Genomic DNA, 25368 nt, shown 5'->3' on the forward strand with positions numbered 1-25368 from the left:
GAAGGGAGTGGTGGCTTTCACCATGGTGGGATATGGAAGAAGAAGGCGGAACCCTGCGGTGGGAGGGCGGAGTTGATCCCCCAATCCGATAGATCTCCGCGCGATTTGGCTCGTGCCATTGTTTCGCGTCAACTCGAGATTCACTAGTCACGTGGACGGTAGGAAGTCAGCTTCCAAGTTTTACATTGTTTGAATTTATTTAATAAGGTTAGCTTAATTTATTTTTTAATGAATTTAGATTAAATTAAATTAAATTTGTTTAAATGTTATTGAGTTTTCTATGACATTTTTAAGTTGTAAAAGTATAAAAGTATCTATAATTGAATCAAGAATAAAAAATCACATAATCAAGTAAATAAAATTTTATTATATTATCTAAATTAAGTCAAATAATATTAAATTATATTTTATTTTATATAATCTTGATTATAATTAAATAAATAAATTTTTATTACTAGATTGAAAATTATATTTTATTTCATATAATCTTGGTTATGTAATCACTAGATAATCACATAATCAATCAAGATTATACATGATAATTTGAATTAATAAATCAATTGTGTAGAACTGTTTTGTCTCAAAATTTCAACTCAAAATTGGACAAAAGCAGAGGAGCGAGAGCAATACACTGATTGTCAGGGTGGATCAACAGACACGAGCAAGAGGGGGCTATGGCTGTGGCACGGATTGTCCGACGTACGTGACCAAAAGCGGTGCAATGCAAGTGACGGACAAGGGCATTGCAAAGGGACAAGCACCAATGAGTGCAATCCTGCCCCAGCTATGGATACCAATAAGCAACGACAACGGAGTTGACAATAAGGTGGAAGACAACCTTTTTCCCCCACCTTTTTCTCTTCGTCTTGGGAAAACCCTTTTCTCTCGTTCCTCTCCTCGATATAGCTCATCTCTGTACATGTCTGTCCAATGTGTTAATGTAATATTATGGTAGAGACGTAGAGTTGTATAAGCACCACGTATACATAATACATGGAGAAAAGAACCTACAATGAGAAATTTCCCAATTCAAAGCAGCTTTCTTAACTTGGAACAACTTCAAAGTAATGAGACAACCGAAAAGCCTTAGAAAGAAAAAAAAAACAAGTAATGAACAATACTAGTCACGAATTGAAAGCTAAAAGACTGCAGTCACCAACTGGATCATTCAAGTTCCTATTCCCACAAGCAGAAGCACTTCCCTCGTCATTCCATTGTGATCAAGTTCAATTCTCCTATAGATCCAGCAACCACAGGAAGTTACATTAACTTCTTCACTAGTTATAAAGTGTAATAGAAATTAAGCATGTTGATAAATTATACATTAACTTCTTTACTAGTGATTCCTAAGATAGGTTGAGTCCACTGCTGTTCTTGTCACTCAGGCAGCAGTTTCTGTAATTGTCTCATTGAAATAAAAAACATTGAACGAACACAAGGTTCATTCAAAATCCATATCTAAAAAGAAAAGTAGTGTTAATAATTATAATGACAAATAAATTTCAATCATTTATATTGAATCATTCCTCAAACATGAAGCATTTTGGCTCAACACCTAAAACTTTACACATTGCATATCTAGGCGTTTCTCCATTCCAACCACTTCAGGAATGTTATTAAGATACAAATATTCATATCAAATAAACACATTGCCTGAGGAAAGCCAAAGGCTTGACAAAAGCAGCCGGGAGTAAATCCAAGGTCCCAGAGTCAAAAAGCGATAAGAGTGGAAGGTTGATGAATGGGCTAAAAGATCTAAGGGCACCCTATGAAGTCAAACTGTTACATATTTAGAGGGACATTTTAAATTATGTACTTAAATAAGATATAAACATGCATTTCGGCAAGATGAACATACATCTCAAGATGGAGAATTTAGACTCTTTGGATTTTGTATTGCTGTTATAACTTAAAGGCTTGGTAGCTACCAACCTCATTTCTTGGAGCTAAAGATGAAACTTGTGTCAGAGCTCTTGCATGTGAATTTTCACAACTTGGATGGCGTGTTGGGTCCTGATATTTGGCTACCACTCAAAGCTTTTATCACATTCCGTCGCCACATTGCCGTTTCTGGATCGAATTTAAGTTCCCAAGTTGGCCAGTAGTGAAGGTCCTGCTTCAATGTCAGCACATGAGGCTTCCCATTCAAATGGACTGTCCTCACTCTCACAAATTCTCCGTGCTCCAGTCCCTGCGTTTTTTAAAGAAAAACAATCTTGTACATCTTAAATTCACAAAAGAAAAGGCAGAGATTAGCAACACAAGATGTACCTTTACTACTTCTAGAAAAGCTTCTAGGTCCGGTGTTGGTTTCCCATTTATCTCAACTATCCATTGTAGTGCGTAAAGACCATACCTATGTACTGGACTTCCATGGCACCATCTGAGATAAAAAAAAAAAAAAAGACATTCATTTATCCAACTGCAATAAGACAAAAGCGTTTTATGCCACTTCAGAACAAGGACTTTGTGAAAAATTCAAGTATGGTTGAAGGGAATGAAATGTGCATGGAAACGAGAAGCAAGGTCTATGACCACAAGAATGCAAATAAGCAATATATGCAGATCAGGGATTTTCCATACAAATAGAATACAGGAAATTAGTTTACTATTTCAAGGACAACAAATGAACCGTCAGTATTATCCTCCATTATATACATAAAAGAATGCTAAAACTTCTTACTATTGTCACATCAGGCACAGCTTCCTCATTCTTTTTTGATTTGTATTCATTTTAGCAAATTTAAACTATCTGCTATCTTCAATTTGAAAATGCGTATATCTATCTATCTATCTATCTATCTATCTATCTATATATATATATATATATATATATATATATATATTTCTATGATTATGAATATTTTACATCATTGGAAAATATAAACTTGAAATCAATTTAGATATTTTAAATTTTACATAGTTAATTAATAATCAATTTCACATGAAAAATATATTTTTTTCTATTTATACACCTCAACGATGGGGACCCTTGGCGCAACGGTAAAATTACTACTGTGTGACTTGGTGGTCATGAGTTTGAATCACGAAAACAACCTCTTACAATGTAAAATAAAACTATGTACAATAAACTCGATATGGTCCAACTCTTTCCTAAGACCCGCATTGACAGGAGCTTAGTGCATCAAGCTGCCCTTTATTTATACATCTCAACACAGAGAATAAGTTAAAATTTATCATCATTATTAATATTACTATCTATAAAATAATACAAAATTAAAATTAATGATCAGATTTACAAACTTATAGTTTGTCATTACCCCTAAACTTGATTATAGTAGTAAATTATTTTTTTTACATATTATTGAATTTATATAAATTTAGTGTTAATTAAATTTTGATTAATTCTATTTTTATTCAACTAAAATGAATATAGCTAATATTTTAAAATTAAAATGTTAGAAAATATTTATGTTATATTTAGATAATTTTACATACTATAATTCTAACTTAAATTATAATGTTATGTTTTTTATAATATTAATTGATTATGTTTTGTATGTTATATGAATTTAAATAAACTATTTGTGATATCCATGTCTAAAAAATGTTTTCATATCAATTTATATTTATACAATATTGTTTTTTAAAAAATATAGATTTTTTTCCAGACCAATATTCCTCATGAAAATTTAAATTTTATATTTGTAGATTTTATTTAAATGATTTTAATGTTCAATCAATTGCATTTTGTATTTATATAAATTAATTTACTAGCTATTTTAACCATTTTTAATGGTCCAGTTCATTATAGTGTGCAGAAACTATTTTTAAACTTTTATAATATATATATATATATAACACTAAATATACATCCAAATCAGTTCCAAATCTCAAAATTTAATGCATTCTACAATTCTAAATATGTCAAATTAAATATTTTCAAATTCTTTTTTAATTTAAAAATAAATTACTTAATGATCATGATAGAATTTAATTAAAATAATTCATTTTTATATAGTTAACTATTTCACTCAAGGCATTTAGTTAAAATTTTATTCATGGTCATTGACAGGTGATAATGATAAGGGGCATGAAGTTTAGTTAATGTGCTACGTGAATCCCAAAGGACAATAAGAACAAAATAACTATAAATTAATATACTGGTTTCTTACCTTGCCACATACACACCATGACCTTCTTCAGGAAGAAAACCAAGCGCACGGACTGCTGAATGTGGGTCCTGAATTACACATCCACACCAATTCACCATGCGAGTTGTTCCATTACCATCCCTTATATCAGTTCCAACAACAATCTCTCTTTCTTGACCCTATATCAAAAGAAAACATAAACTCAGCTTTTTCTTAATATATTCTGAATCAAGTAACTCATTACCTGACGTAAAATAGTCATTTTAAGTTCTCCAGCATTGCTGTCACATTTGTCTAACTCCCTGCAAGCATTTTCTATGTCAAGAAAGCATGTGACTGGTTCTTTATTGATTGCCAGAATCATGTCCCCTTGCTCCAACAGACCCTCAGCCTTTGATCCTGCTAAACAACCTTTTACCCGCAGAACCTGCCTTCTAATAGGATCCTTTTTGGCAAGGGCCTGAAATAATAAAAATATAAACTCAAACTATGGATGTAAGTCATCTTCAGGGACATAATAATTAATAAGCATGCTTTGTTAGATTAGTAGCAAAGTCGATACATTACATTATGCTATATTATCAAACTTTAGCTTAATTGTAAATGTGAAGGATAAGAAGTATGTTTCCAAGATTGTCTTGTTCTCCTACAATGATTGTAAGAGTAGATAAACTCATCATAGGATCAATTTACAATGTCATCAAAAGTACTAAGTTTTAAGTTTTAGCATTAATTCAATGCTTGCAGTGCAGTGTGGTAAAAAAATTGCTATCGTCTCACTGAGGTTACAGCATACTAGATATAGTATAAAAATTTTGCATGGGATTATTTGTCTAATTTAGTTCTTTAAACCACTAGACATAAGTTAATATTTTTTTTTAAAATCATTTGAGTTGTATGCAGCTTAGTTGTACAATTGCATGCCATTTTATACACTATCGTGTGTATGCTTAACATATGTTATTAAAAATGTATTAGTTAAAGAAAATGAAAACAGTTTAAGACTTACTAACTTATCAAATTAGTTTAGTACCAATGAATATACACTTGGCAAACGTAACAACACAAACAGGTGAATATATTAGACATAAGAGTGCGAAGTATACCTGCAAGCAATTAGACGTAACCCCAAGTTAATAAAATGAGGAGAAAATTAATTATTTTTAAAGAAGTTTCTGGAAGTACTTTAGTTACACAAGTTGGATTAATTTGTTTAAGACATAAGCAATAAAGAAAAATCAAAATACACACGAAAAACAGAAAGAAAGATCATAAGTAAACTAAAACAATACTCAAAATATGATCCTGAAATGTTTACATTGATAAAACTTGGTCTAAGTTATATATAATTGATTGAACTGCATATTATTCTATGAATAAAGTGAAATTAAATTCATTTAAGAGAATCGAAGAACAGCAATTATGAATAAGTAAATGGATTACCTGCACCCATCTGTCACTGAGACCAAAATTTCTAGCCTTTGAAAGCAAGGTAGGAAAAAGCTCCACTTCCAGGATTCTGAGAGATGGCATCGGTCTCTTTACACCATTGATGAGAAGAATTGGACCTGGTACCTGATGGACAATCTTCTCAAGAACTTGACTAATTGCATAGATGGGTATGCCTCTAACAAACTGATGATCTTCCAAAGAGCTACAACCATATTTCAACTGCACCATGGATCATGAAAAGTGCTATTTACAAACATGTCTAAAAAAATATTTACAGTTATCCAACTTGTGAATACCTGAGTAGAAAAGCTTGCCCATATTGCTTGAACCATTCCTTGTTCATTGGTAAGCACACCAGAAAAGGTACTACCAAAATCTTAAGTCAAAACGTCACTAAATATAAGTACAATTTTCTTAAAAACTTTCAGATGCATGACAAAACTGAATTGCAAGACAGTTACCAGTATCAAGCTCAATAACTTCCATATTAGTTGCTCGATACCGAGGACAGTCAGCCGAACCAATATTTAGAGCAGCGCATGGATTGGTAACAATAGATTTCCTTGATGTTGCTTGTAAACTTCTACTTAATCCCACAAGATATACAGAATCTCCCCTCTGTAAAGCAGGTTCTGGAAGATAAACAAGAAATTATCAAAAATATTAACTATAGGTAAGAAAGCCACACCATCTCTAAGAACCAGTATATGAATTGCTTATTCCTTAGCTACATTGTAGAGCAAGCAAATACCAGTCTAATAAATATTTTAGCAGAAATATCTTGGATGCATCTTAGTTCCTTGAGTCCTAAATGGCTTCTCTGCAATGCTTCTCAATAAAACCTGTATGTATTTGTTACTTTGTTTCTTAGTTACAGTCTAAAAGGCACATAGTGTTTGAAGACTTCACTTGATGTGAAATATGGGGCATCAAATTTGTATTTTTCTTTTCCCCTTCTTTAGAATGCTGTGTTATGTTGTGGCTGTGAGGATCCGAGCTGGACTTCATCAGATCTTAAGGAACCAAAATATATATCAGCTATGATAATGATGCTAGTTTGATATATAGCCCATATGTTGTAGCTATTTGTATACGTACCCACCATCATTCGCATTGTTAACCACCAAATCATAATCCATCAGGATAGATATGTCTCTCTTTACAGACCTATTAACAAACCATCAAAGTACAATGTGATTTTATCAACTGCACTTCTAACAAATGTGTCCATATTAAGTCAACACCATACATTTGTGTGTACCTTTAAGGCTTTAACCATTAATCAAGCTTTGAGTTAGTCAATCAAGCTAACAGGAGATGTTTTAATGGTAAACATTCTCTTGCAACTAATAGTAGCCTTGCTAAAAGAATGACATGTTCCCATGTACCATGAGAATGCAATATTGTCATCTAAAATATCATAATCACTCTCCACCTTAGATCAAATAGAGCTTCTGAGATGGTCTCCGATGTTTAAACATAATATAAATTCTTAAAGAAAGAAAAAGTAGTGGAAACAAGGAAACATTAAAAAATGTACTGAAAAGAGGATGGAAAGTGTTGTACTTATGAGTACCTTTTTGGTGAAAAATAAGAAGGTCATGATCAGAGATATGGTAGATCATAGAAAACTCTGGTAGAGCAGCATAGTCTAGAGTGGCAGTAGCATTGTTGAAACAGGCTAAGAAAGTCTGTTCTGTGTTTGGAGTAACAGTCTTTACTACTAATTGCCATACCAGAAGAAGGCATGGGAAGTACCTCTACTATCGCCTTGGATGTGAGTGAACAAAAAAAACAGTGGACTCAAAAACTGTTAAATTGAAACAAAAAACTGACGTAACTTGAGATAACAGCGATAGTCCTTTTTGCAGCCTATTCTAACACTTGACAAACATAAGAGGCAACTTATCATTACTTAAGGACAAGACAAACAAAGCAACTTCACCCATATATAAATGGTGTGAGTGTATATCTTGTGTAACGAGACAAAGGAATAAAGAAAAAAACTTAACAAAAAATGCATGTGATTTATTACGTGATAGGTGTTACACCCCATATCTGACTAACCAATAAGAATAGTGCTGTGCATAAATTTTCTTACAATCCATCAAATAGAGCAAGTGTTTTTTAAATCAAATATAACAATACAATCGTCTACCTAACTCTCGTCCAAGTCTTTTTTTAATCTGGATTGAAATAAAGTGGGTGCCAGTAGTAGGACCAGTGCTTGGATGTGGATGGAACTGGAAGCAGAATCAATCACATAAATAAACTTAAAAGGTAGTAGAGATGCTTGGATAGAAGGAATTGTCAAAGGAGGCTCTGGCTTTTACCTAGTCTTTTGACCTTAAGAAGGGAACGGGTTGAAGAAGAACCTACAGCAGAGAACATTCAATAGAAGTGTGAGCATAGTTAGGTGATACTAAGAATTCATGCGCCAGATGCAGAATGGATGTGTGAGCACATGAAGCAGTGTATGTGAGATAAGAGAGGGAAGAATATGGGAGTCATGTGCAAAGGAAAAGTAATAACCCAGGATGAAGAGTCTGGCTTCACCATGCTGTAGCGCAAATTGCAGCACGTGCCAGGAAGAGGGAAGAATACGGAATAGGAAGGCACATTCCCTCTCTATATAAAAATAGATCTCTTAACAATTATAAGGAAAATAAACCACAGACTATGACATTATTAAATTGATAGAAAGAATGGAGTTAACAAAGTTCAATAGAGGTCTATGTTGTCTGGGACAACTAGAAGAATATGGGATTATGTCATTGATAAAACCAATTTATATGTTAACCATATGACTTCGACCAATATTCTATTAAATGCCTTCCAATTGAGTGGGCTGTGAGCAAAGCAACAGTGAAAGATGGCCACAGCCAATTGTCCATAAAGACTTGCAGTTCAATTGCAATGATGAACACGTAGCCATCTCTAGATGCAAACAATTAGATGGAATTGGTTTATTCTAAATTTTAATTTGTTGCACGATGAATGGTCTGTGTTACTTTCCATTCTGATTTTTTTATAATTTTCTTTGATCATTGTCTGATTTTTGAATGAACAGACCATCATTTACTTACCTTGATTTTACAGTCCTAACACACACTTATCAACATACTTGCATTAAACTAACTGCTGATACAAGGGTACCCCCATCACAGAAAGTGGGGAAGTCAGAGAAATGATTTTAACTGTTAACACTCTCTTTATAAATGTTCCTACAGACATGACGTTTTTTTAGCAATGCAAGCAATGCTAACAGCCCTGATTTACCATAATGTGAAGACGCAATCAAAGACCCAGAATATTCTCATCTAGAATGAGAAATAGAATGCCACATAGTATTAATTTTTTAATCTTGTTTTATGTCAATAATCAACATAAGTTGCACAAAAGAATCATGCATAATATTTTTACAACAAAAGACTGTTTTGAAAATAAACTAACCAGGAAGAAGTTCAGCTGCATGAACACTGGAAGCACCTACCCCCAGAGCAGAAGGGTCATAAGCAACTAGAGCATAATTGTGAACCGGGTGCAGGAAAACAACCTGAGGAAGTTCTGTAAGTGCAATTGCATAATCAGCATACTGACCTACATTTCAATTAATCAATGAACTCTTACCTCTCCCGGAATTTCCATAGGATATGCAGCAAATGACAGCATTACGTCAGACACAGATACAGCAACTGTATTCTTGTCAACAGCAGCTAAACCCATGGTTTCTGAATGATGAACAATAACTCCTGTCCCAAAAAAATGTTGAGAGTGGACACCATCAATCATACATGATGGTGGTACATGAACCTGCAGGTGTGACATTATCACACAAGATTGCAAGAATAAGCATATTCATTAATACAAACTACTAATTACAATGCAACTTCATGAAACTAATAACAATTTTGGATAAAGGCAACAGTGATTCCTCAGACTAAGAGAAGAGACATTTCACAAAATAGTTAAACAAATATTTATGATGCAAGAGCAATAATGTGATCCCAATCTTAAAGAAATAACTCAAGCACATTAAGTAAAATAAACTGCAAGCCTCTTTAAGTATAAAAATGAGACGAGGATTATCTCACTGTAAATGTGCTACTTCTCGTTCTTTATAAATTACAAAAATAAGCATCTGCAGAAGTAGAGAAATCAAAAGTAACTATTTTCTATAACTAGATAAATACCCAGCGATTTGCGGTCAAATATAAAATGCTAAACTAATTCAATATATAAAATATTAGAACTAGTAAATCAGATGATACGATCAATTGAATCTAACATAATTTAAAAATAATATATTAAATTATCTAGAAGTATATGATCATTGTAAATACTTAATCATCGTCAATTCTAGCATGTTTGATAGAAAAAACATGATCACAAAGAAAAAGATCCAAGTTTCTTTCATTGATTCTAGCAACACAAATAACTATAGAATTTTTTACTTAGGAAATATTTTAACTTTTACATTCACTCTTTATACAATTGTAAAATCCCCTCAATCGTCCTCATCATGTAGAGGCAATGATCAAATACCCCCTCGACTTGAACTCATACCGGTGCTAATGATTGCATCTTCTCATGCTCAAACCTCATGGACCTCAAGGCACTCCTCTTTGATGACCCTGATCCTCCCACTTCCACCTTCTCCTGACACACCGTCCATTGATCTCGCCCTGTTGTACCATCCCACCACAAAGATTTAACCCTAAACGCTTGCTTACCTATGTTATCTTCTAGTTTCATTTCCATTTAATTTGCTACCCTTATGTAAAGATTGATTCTCTCTCAACTACCATTGCTTCTCCTCATTATCAGATTCTCCATAGTATTTCTTTTCAGCCATCTTCAATGCATCTGTTCAATTTCTCCATAATTCCTTTTTGTTGGTCAAAGGTATCCAAATTTTACAAAAAAAAAACAGAAAAAGAAGACTAGATAAAAAACAATAATACATATAATCTTAAATTCTTTGGTGGTCCATTTTATCCTCTAGATTCATTAACAAAATCTTGATCTGGATACACAATACACATCCTTGCCGCATTCACATTTGGAGCTTGAATAGAAGCTTATCATACAATCAGGGCAGTGATACCTAGAGCATCTATAAAATTCTTGCATTCTGTCAATACTAATTCTTAGTTTCTGACAGCTTACTCTTGAGGAATTCACTAGGTTTGTCAAAATCGTCCTGGAGTCTTCTGTCACCAGTATTGCATATCAAGCTGCAGAACTCCATAATAGAGCTTATCAATGCAGTCAATGGACTGTTGCCTGTTATTACACAGATGATGGTGCCAATAGGCAGCATGAGAAGCTGAGGAGAAGATTGACAACATCTTTCTTGGATTCAATGAAACCTACATGTACAGTTGCTGATTTCCTCCTCCATGAGCTCGTTGTGGTCGTCATTTCTTAGCACAGGCAATGTGACAGAGTTAAGAAAGCTGGATGAAGAAAATAAAGCAGAGATTTTTTTGTGGCTATTCTCTAGAGAGGCTTATTTATAGTAATTAACTTGCAATGCGGAAGGAAGATGAAGGGGTGGAAGATCAAAAGACAGTAAAAGAATTCAAAGAATAGGAGTTGAATTAATGAAGCTGGAAATCAAAGTCAGTGGGTTCACATAACATTGATTGTATTGACATTTTCTGCATGCTTTGACCAAAAAAAATTATGCATGTTGATGTCGAATTCGGGAAAAAAAATAAAAAAATCTTGCAAAAAAGGAGATTTCAGCTTCTTTTCATCGTTTTTTAGGTACATATAGATTATCTGATGCTACATAGCTAAAATTTCAAACCATTTATGTACTGATAAAGCCTGACAGAATACCTCAATAATAACAGTTTTATAAGCTTAGTGCAAGAGTTTGTGTATATCATAACACACATTAGTTGAGTATCCAAGCCTTGTCGTAACCTGAGTGGATATCCAGTTGAAAAAGGCATCAAAAGAAATTTATCACATCAAGCATTTCAGTTACAATTTCCTTATCAGTTTCTACCTAAATATTTGCACTTCATTTCTGGCTTTAATACACCTCACTCAGCACACAACTTGTTTGTAATTGAATATTTAGAAAACAACTGCCTGGCTTCACATGTTCCCTGTTGTTATTAGCCAACTCACATACTTTTATCAAAAGCCCATAACATAACCACTAAAGTTAATAAAAACTCTAACAAAACTAAAAGCAAACTTAATGAATTTTGGATTTGCCATAGAAAATAGTGTAGAGAAAAATCTGCACAGTGATCAAGTTATATGCTTTGAATAACATATGCCAGTCTTATATTATCAAATCATATTCTGTTCATTAAAAATCAATAAATGCTCTTCTAAGCATCCATAACATTCAAGTATGATGCCTTCCTGGGATAAAGTGAAGCATCACCAATAAAAGGAAGCAGAAGAATACATAAATAACAAAACTCAAGACCAAACATCAACAACTAACTGTAGCATAAGAATTTTCAGCCCAAAGTAAATGCTAAACCAGATAGCCAAAAATATTGAAAAACAGAAAGCTCTCCTACCTCAAACATTACGAGAGTGGGCTCTATCACCTGTTCTGCAATTGATGCATTGGTTCGAACTGCTACCTGATGATGCAAAGCCTCAGTATCTTCCAAGTTGGGTTGATGCTCAAAGTTCTGATCTTTAAAGTCATTCGAAGCTACATTAGAGAACACTCTTCCTTCTACTATTGAATCTTCCTCCAATCGTCGCCTTTTTTTCTCAGTAAAAGAACCATCCCCAGAAATTGAATCATCAACAATATTTTCATCATCAGTCTGCATTCTGTTACACCTATTCTCCCAGTTCTCACTGTTGTTCTGACGATCATCTTCCAGTTCTTCTGCAGCAATAACCAGCGTTCCAACAGAGGCTGTGCTTATTCTACCACAGTTAACAGTTGAAGACAATAAGGTAGAGTCAGCAGGTATAGCTGGTCTAGCCACCCACAGCCCTGTGCTATCATCACGGACATATAGTTGTGGCGGGGCATACCATTCATGGCGATCAACTGTAACCAAAACTGACTGCAGACAAAATTTGATAATTCCAGCATAAAAAGGTTGAACTAATTTAGTACAACATAACCAAGAAAAGACTAACAGTAACTTTGATTTCACAGAAAACATGTGCACAGAGAAAGAAACATGTAATCCTGTCAAAATGGAATGCAAAGGTTACATAAAACTGGCCTCCATTGTCATTGCTAAATTCTTGATCTCATGAATAAAAAACTCAAACAATTTAAGATAAGGATTGTTGCGAGGGAGAACAGTGCTATGTAATTGAAACTAGAAGTTTTGGCTTGAGGTAATCTAAGTGTTAATGACAATGGCGTATATAGCAAGCATGAGAATCTGAAAAAGGAGAATAACACTATCTGGGAGAATAAGCAGACAAGAAGATAAACAACACCTTGTTTCGGTGACGGTCCACATGGCTCACATATTCTAAAGGCACACGTGCACCTCTACATAATCTAGATAAAACTGATATGAAATCATCTATTTGTGATGTCTCTTCCCCAGCAAGCTTCTTGATAATTGCATGGCGTGGAACACCAGCGCGAGAGAGGATATACCTGAAGGACATAGTTTAACTACTTGGCCTTTAGATTATCAAATACAAAGCATGATGCACTAGAATTACAGTTTCTGTTGAATATCAGAAACAACATAAAACCAAACTCACGGACAAAAAGCTTTTGGAGGAAAACTGCTATTATAACACATATCAATTAAAAGATGATAAATTACATAATAGTGAGTCATGTAAGAAGCCAAAGCCATGATAATCACATGAACTTGAAAGAGCATGGACCACTAAATGTGGGGAAACAATAAAAAATAATAATATTGCAATGCAAAAGTAAAAAAAAAAAGATAGAAAAACAAGCAACTGAGAAGTCCGCTTTATAACAATCTAGAGAACCAGCTATGACCCCTCTAATCAATGTGTTTAGACCACTCATGTTGATTGCTCAAACTTATGATTTACATCTCATTCTCAGCTAACCCTGTTGATCGCATAGTTTTTCATTCCATAGAAACATGTTTTGACAATCAAAGCATGCAGATATGGTTGATAATAAACTTGATCATGAATTACAACAATGAGGGTTTAAATATTGAGTCATGTTGATCAGCATGTCTAAAACATACCGCTCCACGAGCAACTTGATCATGAACTACAAGGAAAGTTTAAATATCAAGTCGTGCTGGTTGGCATAACTGAAATATACTGTTCCACAAGCCAACCGGCAGTAAGAATACATCAAATATATGATGCATACATGGTGTGGCCCCTTGGCTGGTGTAGCATCTTCTTGTGCAATGCTTTGAGCACAATATAGGAGTCCAATGAATTTCCTGTGATGGTTCTACAGAATAAGTGTCTTCTTTCACAATGTAGAGTTTACTTCCTTCAGCTCCATCTCATGTGATGGTCTTTCTCTATCTCCCTCAGCTAGTCACTACCTTCTGATCTACTTCTCAAATTCTTGATTTCTTCTTCTCTTTTCCAATTTCTTCTTATTCTTCCACTTCTTAATCAGTGCTAGGATCAGCACGTTGGCATAGTACTGAAAGTGTATCATTTGAGCTAGGGGACAATACCCAGATCAAAACTATAAATTGATCAGGGACCTTTAATCAGACTCTCAAACCACGTCATCAACATGATTAGCTTATCAAACATTGGTTTGAACATTGGCAAGGTTGTAAAAGGTGGTTTTAGGTGGCAATAGGTAGTTGACCCGCTATATAGCACCTAAGAGATAGACAAGGGCCTAGATGGCCTATACTAAAATAGTATTAAAATAAAATAGAGAAAAGTAAAAAAAATGGCATATATTTTTATATATACACACACCAACAAGCATTTTATTAGATTAATTTTTTCCTTTTTATTAATTTTAGGTACATTAATCTAGATGTTTTCACACAATTGTTGATCCAAAATTGTAAATATAGTGAGGTCAATAAGTTCAAAATATTATAACAGCAACAACTACGATATATGTGGTCACCTCCGACATGTTTAAAACAATGCCCAAGTAGTTATGCAAAACAATATCAGATATATGTGCATATTCTCACCAACATTGTATTAATCAATCAAAACAAGTCTACAGTCACAAATAAATGATAACTAATAAGTAAATATATAACAATAACACATATCATATTTCACATTGAAATAAAGAAACCCATATAACAAAGTTAGATAAACATATACCACAAAGGAGGATGAATGTGGTGAGGTTCAGAGATTAGGCTTCCTTCAAGTAAACCAATTAAATAAATAAGCCAATTTTTTAATGAACCAATCTGGACTACTTAGGCCACCTAGGCAGAATGTCGCCTAGGACTCCTAGGTGACTACTTTTTGGGACAACCGACTAAAGGGGTGCATAATTGCTAGTGAAAGCTGTTCCTTCCATTCCCTCCTAAGACTGCCTATAGCACTTTTTAGAACAGTGCACATTAGTTTCATAAATGCATTAAAAGTCCATAACTCACTAGTTGAAATGACTTTCTTTTTCAAGATATAAAGGACAGAAGATGGCAAAAACAGCAATCCAACATACGTCCAAACACTGAAATGCTATGTAAAATTATATAAAAAATAGTTTTGCACAATGATATTAGGGTATTGATTGTCAAACAGTGAAACATGAAATGCATTATAAGCATACTGCATTCAGAAATTTCCTTTGAGATTAAGTGTGATGGATATACTGACATGACTTATTATCCAAGAAGGTAATGCCAGTTATATAATGATGTATATTTCACTGATGCTAAGATGAAAATGTGTGCCATATTAGGATGCATTATTCAAAAAAAAACAATTGCAGTTGACATGCATCCATGAGTGTTAAATGTATAGTAATAATTGACGAAGCAAGTGATCTGACATAATAAATTTGAGCTTATTTGAGAGAAAAGCATACCCTGTATCTGCAACATATACAAGGCCACATTTGAAACGAAAATTTCGGGCCTGTTTAACATAAGAGGAATGAGTGAGAATCTTTGATACGTTTATATCCTATTTATGCACAACTCCTAACCAAGTACCATTTGATAGGATTACAAGTAAAACATAAATTGAAGAGACCAACACCTGCTGATATGAGAGAGGATGAATAACCGCACCACTCACTTCAAGGAAGTAATTTGGTGTTATGGAATGCAAATCTTGAACCTGAAGCATTAAAATCTTAGTTGGTACTTGACAAAGCATAAAAACAATTTAATGAACATTTGGATTATAAATGATATCAGATTGATCAAGGTAGCATTTTTAACAGAGTAGCAACAGATTATCAGAAAATAAAAATTCAAGAGAATGTAAAGGTCACAATACTTTCTCAGACCAAGGATTCAAACTGCAACCTAGTGTGTCAGTACGATGGATACAATCACTGAAAAAAAGAGAGACTGTATTTTAATTTTACCTTCAACTTCACAATTAATGGAATTCCACCTCTTTCTATCTGCAAATTTATGTCCCCTTCCACATTGTTGTCGAGCAAAGTCTCCAATGTCAGAAATTGAGTAACCACCTGCACTTAATGTAAACATTTGAGATACACTTATGATGAGCTTATTATTGTAATAGGTTCATTTTCTAGGACGTGTTCCAATACCAAAACCGTAAGACTAGACCAAGTTTATAGTAATTGGGAAAGAGTTGCAGCTCTATTTTAAAGATTATTTCAGTAGTAATCAAGCAAGTTTTAGTCCAAAAAAATCCAACTTCTCTTATCTGAATGATTGAATTTGCCTCTATGGTTGGTTTCTAGTCATCCTTTGATGTGTTATCTGATCCTATGTGTATTTAGACACACAAGGCTACACACCATCTAAGGCATACTTGACTGTGAAAGTGGCCTGGCACCTAAATGCCTACGGATTTTGGGTTGGACTAGTTCCCCTTGAATTCCTATAGCACCAGAAATACAAGTAGTACACTATTAAGAATGTGTTCTAAACAGGGTAGAGTAACAAAAAACTAGAAAGAGGCACAATTGTGTGGAACAACTATCATGAGAGCGCCTCATATGCCAAGTAACAAGCAATGATTCCAAGTCGTGTATGCTAGAATCAACAAATTTGATGTATCAATATTGAATGGCCAAAGTAAATCGAACTTACCTCCCCATTAACATGAACAAGCACATCACCAGGTTCAAGATGCTTATGAGCAGGACCACCAGGAACCTGCAATAATTTCCAAATTAATCATAATATATTGTATCATTAAACAAAAGTAACAACAACTCTTCAACAGGATTAAGAGAAACTAACCACAGATTCAACAACTAACATTCCTGTCTCTCCAGCATTAGAAACAAGCCTCACCATCTAATCATTAGAAAAGAAGGTCAAAGTTTTAATAAAACGAAGTTGATTTGATAGAAAACTAAAATTAGAAATTGGGATATTGGAAACTAACTTTTCATTCAGTATATACCATTCTGAATGCAGTATGTATTCCAGTAATTGTCTACGTACCTTCTCAGTCTCATTTTTAAGTCCAAGTCGCCTTGTTTCATCAAATCCCTTGTGAACAAAAGTTACCTAAAATAACCCAAATTAAACAAAATGCTTTACTTCATGAACTAGACAAATAACAACTGTTTCAGTTGACTTGCTAGATTCAAATGGATTCTAAACCAGCCTTGCTATCGAGAAGATCAGGAAAGTTCACCAAAACACAGGCATGTCACAGAACATAGTTCTAGTGAATCAACCATATGACGGATAACATGTCTATCATGATGCTTAATACGAAAGGTTAATTTTATATTTCATGCAGCAACCTACAAACAGCTTGTAGAAGAAAAAACAAGATACTATCCATCTTGTCTTCTGACAGACACAATTCTATCAGAATAATTTTATTCTGACAGACATCAGGATACTATCCTTTGTGGCATATTTCCAACACTGAAAATAATGACAGCCTAGGATGGACATATATGTAAAAAACACCTGAGCATACATGCAGTAAATTTGCTCAACATCCTGCTGTTATTACTGCAACAAGTTAAGGTAAGGATCTCCACAAAAAAATTACTATCGTTTGGCATTTAACATAAGAAAAGATGATGCATCAACTTTGATCTTTGATGCAATCTTAAAATGTGTACTAGGTCAGATGGGGCCATGGGGATCTAGTTGTAGACTTGTAGTAAGTCAACATAAAACTGTGTCTGTATGAAATATCACTCATCTCTCACAATCCAACCTCACATGTAATTTCATGTAGAGATTCACATAAATTGTAGTAGCTCAAAAATATGATAAGCATTAATGAAAAACATCCTATTGATATCGTAAACAATAAAAAATCTCATCCATTTCCCAAAAATGAAGAATGTAGAGATATATGTACACTGCATAAGAGTGCAGGATTTGCCTAGGAATAGTACAATTTCATCACCAAATTATTTGGCATATGTAACTGTTAATTCCCTCAAATTAAATCTTCCATTAACCTCATAGAAAGCATAGAGAAAGAGCATAACAAATGTCCTGAGAAAACAACCTGAAGTGTACCACGAGGAATAGCAATAGAATTGGGATTGCTTCCAAATGAACTCCAATTTGTTTGAATTAATGATAATGCCCTTACAACCTGCAAATAATTCAAACTGAATAAGACTACAAACGCATTGAGTTGAACCGTTAATTTCATAGAAACAAACATTTATTCATAATGTCATAGACAAATAGTTGCATGAAAAATTTTGATATAACTAACAATGATTGTTCTCTTATAAAAAAATTTTAAAAAAAAAGTTGCACAAGACAGTAAATGCCAGACAACCAAAAATTCCATAGTGGCTTCACAGCATTTAAAATATAAAATCTTGTCATGATGCAGCTAAACAATATTTGTATCCAACAGATATTACAAAGATGCACGTAACGAAGCAAGTAAACTTTGATTCTAGAGTTCTAATTTGATAGGCAACTGTTGACCCCAAATTGGCAAAATTCCTAGCCGACAGCTTATGAGGCCTAATGGTGGGCTCCACCAGCACAAGCAACCCTTTCCACCTGGATCACCATGACCAGACCTAAGGTTGCTATGATACCATATATAATGACCTGACTAAACTGAGATAACTGATCCAACTTGATAGGCTTGAATTGTTAACCCAAAATTCTTAAGCTAACACTAGTGGTAATAGACTCCATGATTCCTGGCCAACAGCTCATGAGGCCTAATGGTGGCTCCATCATCACGAGCAATCCTTTCCACCTGGTTCACCACAACCAAACCTAAGACTAAGGTTGCTATGGTACCATATTTGATGACCTGATTAAACAGAGATAACTGATCAAGCTTGATAGGCTTGAACTATTAACCATAAATTCTTAAGCTGACATTAGATAGACTCATTTACGCCTTATTAACTTTCCTCATTAGCCCACACCCTTCAAAGTGAGATTAAACATAGATGTTACACTGCATAGTGCACAAAAACTTATCCCATATTCCTTTTTACTAACCTTTATGAGCCAATTTCTGAAATCTATTAGGCATAGGCAGTGCAATAACTTTACAAGCACATTACTTTAGCAAATGCAGAATGATTTTATTATGAATTGTGTTAACATTAGTTAAATTATAATTTATTTTAAATAATTTATATCTTTAAATTAAGAACCTGATATGTGGTTGACCATGTGTGCTTTTTGCAATGACCCAGCCATATGGCATCCACTTATATTACATGGACTAGGGTACAAGTATATGGCAGAATCTTAGCGAACATAGGTAAGAAGGGTTAAAAGAAGAATCCAAGTCTCGGAGGCATCCATGTGAAAATTTGAAAATATTGCTCATAACATAAAAAATAAAGATGACATTACAATATAATATACAAATAATAAAAAGGTAAGTTTAATAGGCCAACATGAATAAACGATTCATTAGATGCATTATTGGCCCCAGGCTGAAATTATCCTCCACCAAACCAAATATCCACATATTCATAAGTCATAACCCTACAAGATTAACAATATTTGTGTGCAAAAGTCAAGTATGTTATCGAATGGAGGATATCATGACAGTATTTAGAATCAATCAAGATAGTGGAGAAAAGAACTGACTCTTTCTAGAGGAAGAAAAAAGGCAGAAGCACTAGATGATTTGCTCCCGGCATTTAAGGCGACAGCTCTTCCTTGGCAATCAATGACAGGCGAGCCACTTGAGCCACCTTTTGTTCCAGATGCAGCCTGCATAATGAAGGAAAGAACTAAAATGTCAAAATTCTCAAAATGACAATTTAAATTACATTGTGCTATGTAAGAAGGGAAAAAAGCAATCCTGATTTTTTGTTAATGCATTTTTAATCTCATGACTGGTAATTTACAAAATGAACAAAATAATGAATCCAACTGTTTTCATGAGTAGCTTTTGTCACATCCAGGAAGGTCATACCTGCATGTAGAATGTGTTGAAGTCGTTATATCCATCCCTGTATTGAGAATTCACAAAAGTAAAAAATAAAGCATTAAATGAACAAAGAGAAAAAAATGAAAAATTAGGAAAAAGTGATCAGGTGAAGCACCCAAAGAAAATATTGCAGAGTGTCAACTATATAAGCCATAGCAAATATTTAACATGGATGTTTGTTTTCAGAGTTCATAGTCTAAGTACCAATATCAATAATTTCACATATGTGCTTAGAACTCGCTAACAAAATACAGCTAACAAATTGATGCATTCTAACTCAAGTGCTCAAGAATTGAAGGTAAACAATATCCAAGATCAGTTGGAGATATTTTCCACCAGTACGTAACAGAATATATTAGTGTAGAATTATAAAGAGGATTAGTGTTGGAATTAGGCATGTGAATAGATCATATTGGTCAGCCTTCAAGATCAGCACTGGTTTGAACAGGTAGCCAGATGGATAACTGTGATCAAAAGATCAATCCATATCCCATCAAGAAAATTCAAAATTCTGATTCAACAACAGTCAAAGAATAAGAGGACAAATTTAGTCCAATGAGAGAACAAGAATATAAATTTATTCCAGTGGTCAATACCAGAGAAAAAGTTGGTAGATAATGAGTTAGCTAATGAAAGTGGGAAAAAGGGAAACAGATCCATTTGCTTGTCTAACAACTATTATACTCTATCAGATAGCCATTGGCTTGATGGAAAAAGGGGGGAAATCTTATAATCCAAATGAACAAAATGAAGGGAGAAAAAGAAGACAAGACCAAATCAACCTTCAGAGTAAGAGAAGTATGATACTATGAGTGAGGATGAACTGTCCTCATAAATGGTACTAGTCAGAAGAAAATCATTGTAGCCAAGGGAGGAAAAATCATATTGGGAAGAGATAGAGGGAGAGAAAAAGGCAAGAAACCATCATGACATAGTCGGGTTTGTAATGTACTTAGAACAGATGTTAAGTAAGATTACTCATAATTCATATCAGAAAAAAAATGTTTATTATACAGTCATGTAATTCATAAACTGTAACAGGATTGACTTTAGAAATGATCCATAAACTAAGAAAAAACAAAAAGACATAACATACTTTTTATAATGAGGAGCATCCCTATCCAGACGAGCAAGAGTTCCCGCCAAAATAGAGACCTGCAATTTTATTAAGCCACAGTATAAGAGACCTCAAACTAGATGTTTGAACAAATAGTTTTAACTAAGAGTGGTGAATATGTCTTGAAACAGATGGAAGCAACTAAGCATCTCAAGTTGATGGTATGGTTGTAATTGGAAAAATTGGCCAATACTAATATGGATTGCCCAAGCTGGATCAACATGGCAATGGTTGATCCAAGTTTTACCACAAAATTGGTATCTCATAAAGATTAATTAGAAAGAAAAGAAACTAGCAATTTACAGATTGGCTGGAAATTAGTTAGATTACATTAGAAAAATAGATAGAACACATTGAACTCTGGTCAAATTAAAGTCAATAGGGATGAAATCAAGTTAAAATATGGCCAAATCGAGATGACTTTTGAAAATTTTCCCTTTAATCCCAACTTAATTCTTAGAGAAGTTGCACGAGAAGAAAATCTGATTTATATTATATTTATTTAAATCTATATATTATTTTCATTACTATATAGCTAATATAAAATTGATATGATTTATTATGCAAACCAAACTGAACTAAGCTGAATGGAGAATTTCCAAACAACCAAGAAGCTCAAGACTTGACTTAAAGATGCTGACAAAAAACAGATGCCTTTCAGCTTAGTAGATGACTTCCTCTTTCCAGAATAAGTCATTTTCCAAGTCTAAGCTACTTATAGTTACCTGTTGTATGACTAAGTCTTTTTGTTGCCTAGGAAACACAATGAAAATGGAAGTCTTATAAATTATTTCCAATGTAATAAATGCGACTTTGAAAACCATCATCTCAAGCTTACTAACTACATGGACCCAATTAATAAGATATCTAATTTGATAGATAAGAAAGTAATTCAGTATCACTACCATTTACAAATTCTATCACAAAAGACTTACCTTCTCACCACTGTCATTCCCGACAACTCGTATTTCCAATCCAACACAAGCAGCTTCAGGTGTAAGAGGAATCTCCTCATACAGCAAGAATTTGATTGCCTCAGGGTCAAAACGAAAGAAACCAAAATCGTGTATCTAGTCAAAATCAGAAAAGTTTAGAGTATTAATTAATTTGAATAAAAGGAATCTTGCAAGGAAAAAACTCAGGCATGCCCCAATCAATGAGCAGGAAAATGGCTTATAACAAAGATGTGTAATGAGTGGCTTCAGAGACATAATGCTAACACCCCATGTAACACAATTTAAAGGAACAAGTAAAATGATCAAACAATGACCATATCACTATATATTATGTAGAGAAATTATACAATGTGCCATCACATGGATATACATCAGTCATTTACAAAACTCCCTAAAATCAAAAGTAATGCAATCATCTCAGAGCAGCTTTACATCAACTGAACGAACATTCAAGCAGCAACTATGTCTAAGAAAATGCCAGACCAATAATAAAAAGCTAGGAAAATGTATAATAACCACTAAAGCATCTGTATGGAAGCAATTCAAATAACTGGCAGTTCCTCATAATATATAATAAATTAAGAAGGAAATTTAAATTGATCCACACTTCAGATTGATTGTGAAACTTTGGTGCTTTGACTCTTCATCTACTCACCCACATGCGCCCGACAATTTGAGTGGACACTTGACGTTTCTTTTGATCACATATAAATTCTTTTTAAAAAAAGCACACCCATGTTGGGCACTCATATGCAAGTCCTAGTAATATAGTAACAAACCGATTGTTCACATCCATTTTATTGTTTCCTATTTTCCTATGGAAACAAGAGTCTAATGGAGCATCAACATGTAATAGATTGAGGTAAAGAACAAAAGCATCAGCTTGGCCAGTTCAGGCTAGGAAAAGTACCCAAAAGACAGTGACTCTAGACATTCAGCTACTACTTTGAGAAATTCTCCAACTACTTGAGGGAGAAATTTTGGTTAAAGAAAATCAAAAAAATTCTATATACACATACATCATTTTCCCCCCTTTTTCCCTTCAGTTAGTTATTTCCACTGCCTTATCATTATATCATACTGATCCAATAGCAAAAAGATACATACAGTGAAATGATTTGCACTTCAAAATAGTTTATCTCCTCTAAGTTTGGACCTTTATTTAAGTTAACTGGTGACTAGAGATATGGAAAATGGATTGGGGTACAAATAGATCAACCCATAAAAGTCTGGTTGCTTGGTGAACACTAGCATATGAAACAATCGAGAAGAGAGAATCAAATCTTCACATATAAAACTATATAAAAGCTCTTATTTGAAAAGATAGCAAATAACAAAAACAATAATTCAATCAGATGATCCAATTTATATCACTGCGTTAATGAAATTGCAATCAAACTAGCATGCTACAAACTTACAAGATACCTATATACAGAATAAACTTGGCTCTATGAGCAAATGAACGACCAATACGTTAATGGAAATGCAATAAAATCGATAAACTGCGGTCTTACAGGATCCCTATATACAGGATACACTGGAACCTCCTCGCGATTAACGAACATCGCCTCCGCGACAACAGGACCTGCAGCAGCAATAAGACTCGGAAAACATATATGAATGCGATTGTGGAGCCGACCGGCGGAGAAGTAGAGGTCAAAAAACAGTACCGGGCTTGACCACATGACGGTTGGTCAGTATGATGCCTCGAGTCCTGTCGACGACGAAACCGGTGGCATAGCTGGCCCCGGCGGTTTCCGTGTCGAAGGCCCGCGCGGCTGTGGTCCGCAGAACCACCACAGCAGGCACCACCTTCGCGAGGGCGCGGCGCCATGCCTCCGCGGTGGCGGCTCCTTCCCTTCCTGGATGCGCGTCGACCTCCATCGCGAGATCCCCCTTCATGCACGAAGTATCCATCTCCTCTGGCCCAGACATCTCGAGCGCGTCCCCTTCCGCCATCGATAGAGCACCTAGCGATCAGATCCCGTCCGCGGATTCTGCTTCCCGTTGAGGGTTAGGGTTCTTGAACGAGGGATCGGAGGAAGGGAAGAAGTGAGGAAGGAGCAAGTGAAGGCGTAGCCGAACGAGGACAAAGAGGAAAAGTGGGGAACAAGGAAGGAGAAACACGAAGATAAAGGGGGGCGACTGCAAAAATAAAAGGGATAATTTTCAAAGTGCCCCAACACGTTCACTGTCTCTTTATATTAAATATCCTTTAAATTTTTCATTTTGTTTTCGAAATGTTTAGGTTAATATTTATAAGAAAAAATAAAATTAAGCATATCAGATGTTTTAATAATAAAACAAAATGAAATTAAATGAAATGAAAATTTTAAAGGCGTTTTAAAACTTACTTAAATATTGTAAGATATATAAATATGGCCAAAAATAAAAAAGATACCCCAAATTATCATTTTTATTAAAAGGGTAATTTTTAAAAAAAGTTAAAATAATATCCCATTATATTTATTCAATCTAAAAATAATTTTTATTCCTGTATTATTGTAATAATGTATAAAAAGTGAAAATGGACTAGACGAAATCTATTATACTATTATATACGGCATTGTAAAGAAAAATTTTTTTGGACAAAAGAAAATTGAACATTTTTTATTAAGGATGATTCATTATTTTATTTAGGTATAATTACTCAATTGTTTTTAATATTATTCTAATTAATATTTTCATTTAAATTTTTAATCTAAATTATAGTAATTATGATTTTGTAACCGCTACCATACATATTTAATCTATTAAAAAATATTCACATTATAATTAGTACAATTTCATAATTACTACAATAGAGATTCGACTTACTCACTTAATATTCATTGTAACAATTATAATTTCGTAACTACTACAATTTCGTAGTTGTTACAACGTAAACAATCAATTCAAAATTTGGATAGAAAATTTAGATGGGATGCAATAATTAGAACAATATACATGAATTACCGATGGAGTAGGGTATTTTTTTTAATAAAATAAAATAAGATGTCCTTTGATGATTTAAAAATAAAAAAATAAAAAAAATTGATTTTTGCCCCATTTTTCTTTTACGTCGTGTATAATCTTTTTAGGGGTCAATGACAATGACTTGTGTCTTAATTTCCATTCCTATCACCATTTTTGACGTGTAACGTGGCGACGATGTGATAGAAAACTAACTCGACGATTAAACGACTAAAGTTGTATCATAGAGATTAATTTCCATTCCTAT

The 25368-nt window shown here is 33.9% G+C and overlaps 1 protein-coding gene across 4 annotated transcripts; it reads right to left on the bottom strand.

The window, feature by feature from the left end:
- Window positions 1-989: 989 nt before the first annotated feature.
- On the bottom strand, window positions 990-24231 carry LOC141839693 (protease Do-like 7). Of its 4 annotated transcripts, none has more exons than XR_012602714.1 (25): window positions 23819-24231; window positions 23663-23733; window positions 22128-22262; window positions 21172-21230; window positions 20061-20097; window positions 19730-19855; window positions 18156-18245; window positions 17120-17185; window positions 16913-16969; window positions 16760-16825; window positions 16060-16167; window positions 15726-15806; window positions 15553-15602; window positions 13014-13179; window positions 12119-12625; window positions 9198-9380; window positions 9021-9123; window positions 6029-6199; window positions 5864-5943; window positions 5559-5786; window positions 4360-4575; window positions 4137-4294; window positions 2272-2383; window positions 1933-2191; window positions 990-1235 (listed from the first exon to the last, which is right to left on the bottom strand). XR_012602714.1 is itself a non-coding variant. In XM_074727501.1 (24 exons), exons 1-24 carry the CDS (start codon window positions 24105-24107, stop codon window positions 1988-1990), a joined length of 3363 nt encoding a protein of 1120 aa, XP_074583602.1. In that variant the 5' UTR covers window positions 24108-24231; the 3' UTR covers window positions 1582-1987. The 4 variants fall into 4 exon arrangements, 2 of the variants coding, with proteins under 2 accessions (XP_074583602.1, XP_074583603.1); XR_012602713.1 differs by having other exon boundaries at window positions 991-1235; window positions 1859-2191; XM_074727501.1 differs by lacking the exon at window positions 990-1235 and having other exon boundaries at window positions 1582-2191.
- Between the last annotated feature and the right edge of the window lie 1137 nt (window positions 24232-25368).

The sequence above is a fragment of the Curcuma longa genome, chromosome 11 (assembly GCF_044706935.1).
Source record: "Curcuma longa cultivar G26 ecotype Majalengka, Jawa Barat chromosome 11, ITB_CL_G26_1.1, whole genome shotgun sequence".
NCBI classification, from domain to species: domain Eukaryota; kingdom Viridiplantae; phylum Streptophyta; class Magnoliopsida; order Zingiberales; family Zingiberaceae; genus Curcuma; species Curcuma longa.

Coding starts and splice junctions, on each gene's coding strand:
- LOC141839693 (XM_074727501.1), bottom strand. CDS start 24,107: ATGGCGGAAGGGGACGCGCTCGAGATGTCTGGGCCAGAGGAGATGGAT. Junction 16,826..16,912: donor TGTTAGTTGTTGAATCTGTG/GTTAGTTTCTCT, acceptor AAATTATTGCAG/GTTCCTGGTGGTCCTGCTCA. Junction 9,124..9,197: donor CTATGGAAATTCCGGGAGAG/GTAAGAGTTCAT, acceptor GAACTTCCTCAG/GTTGTTTTCCTGCACCCGGT.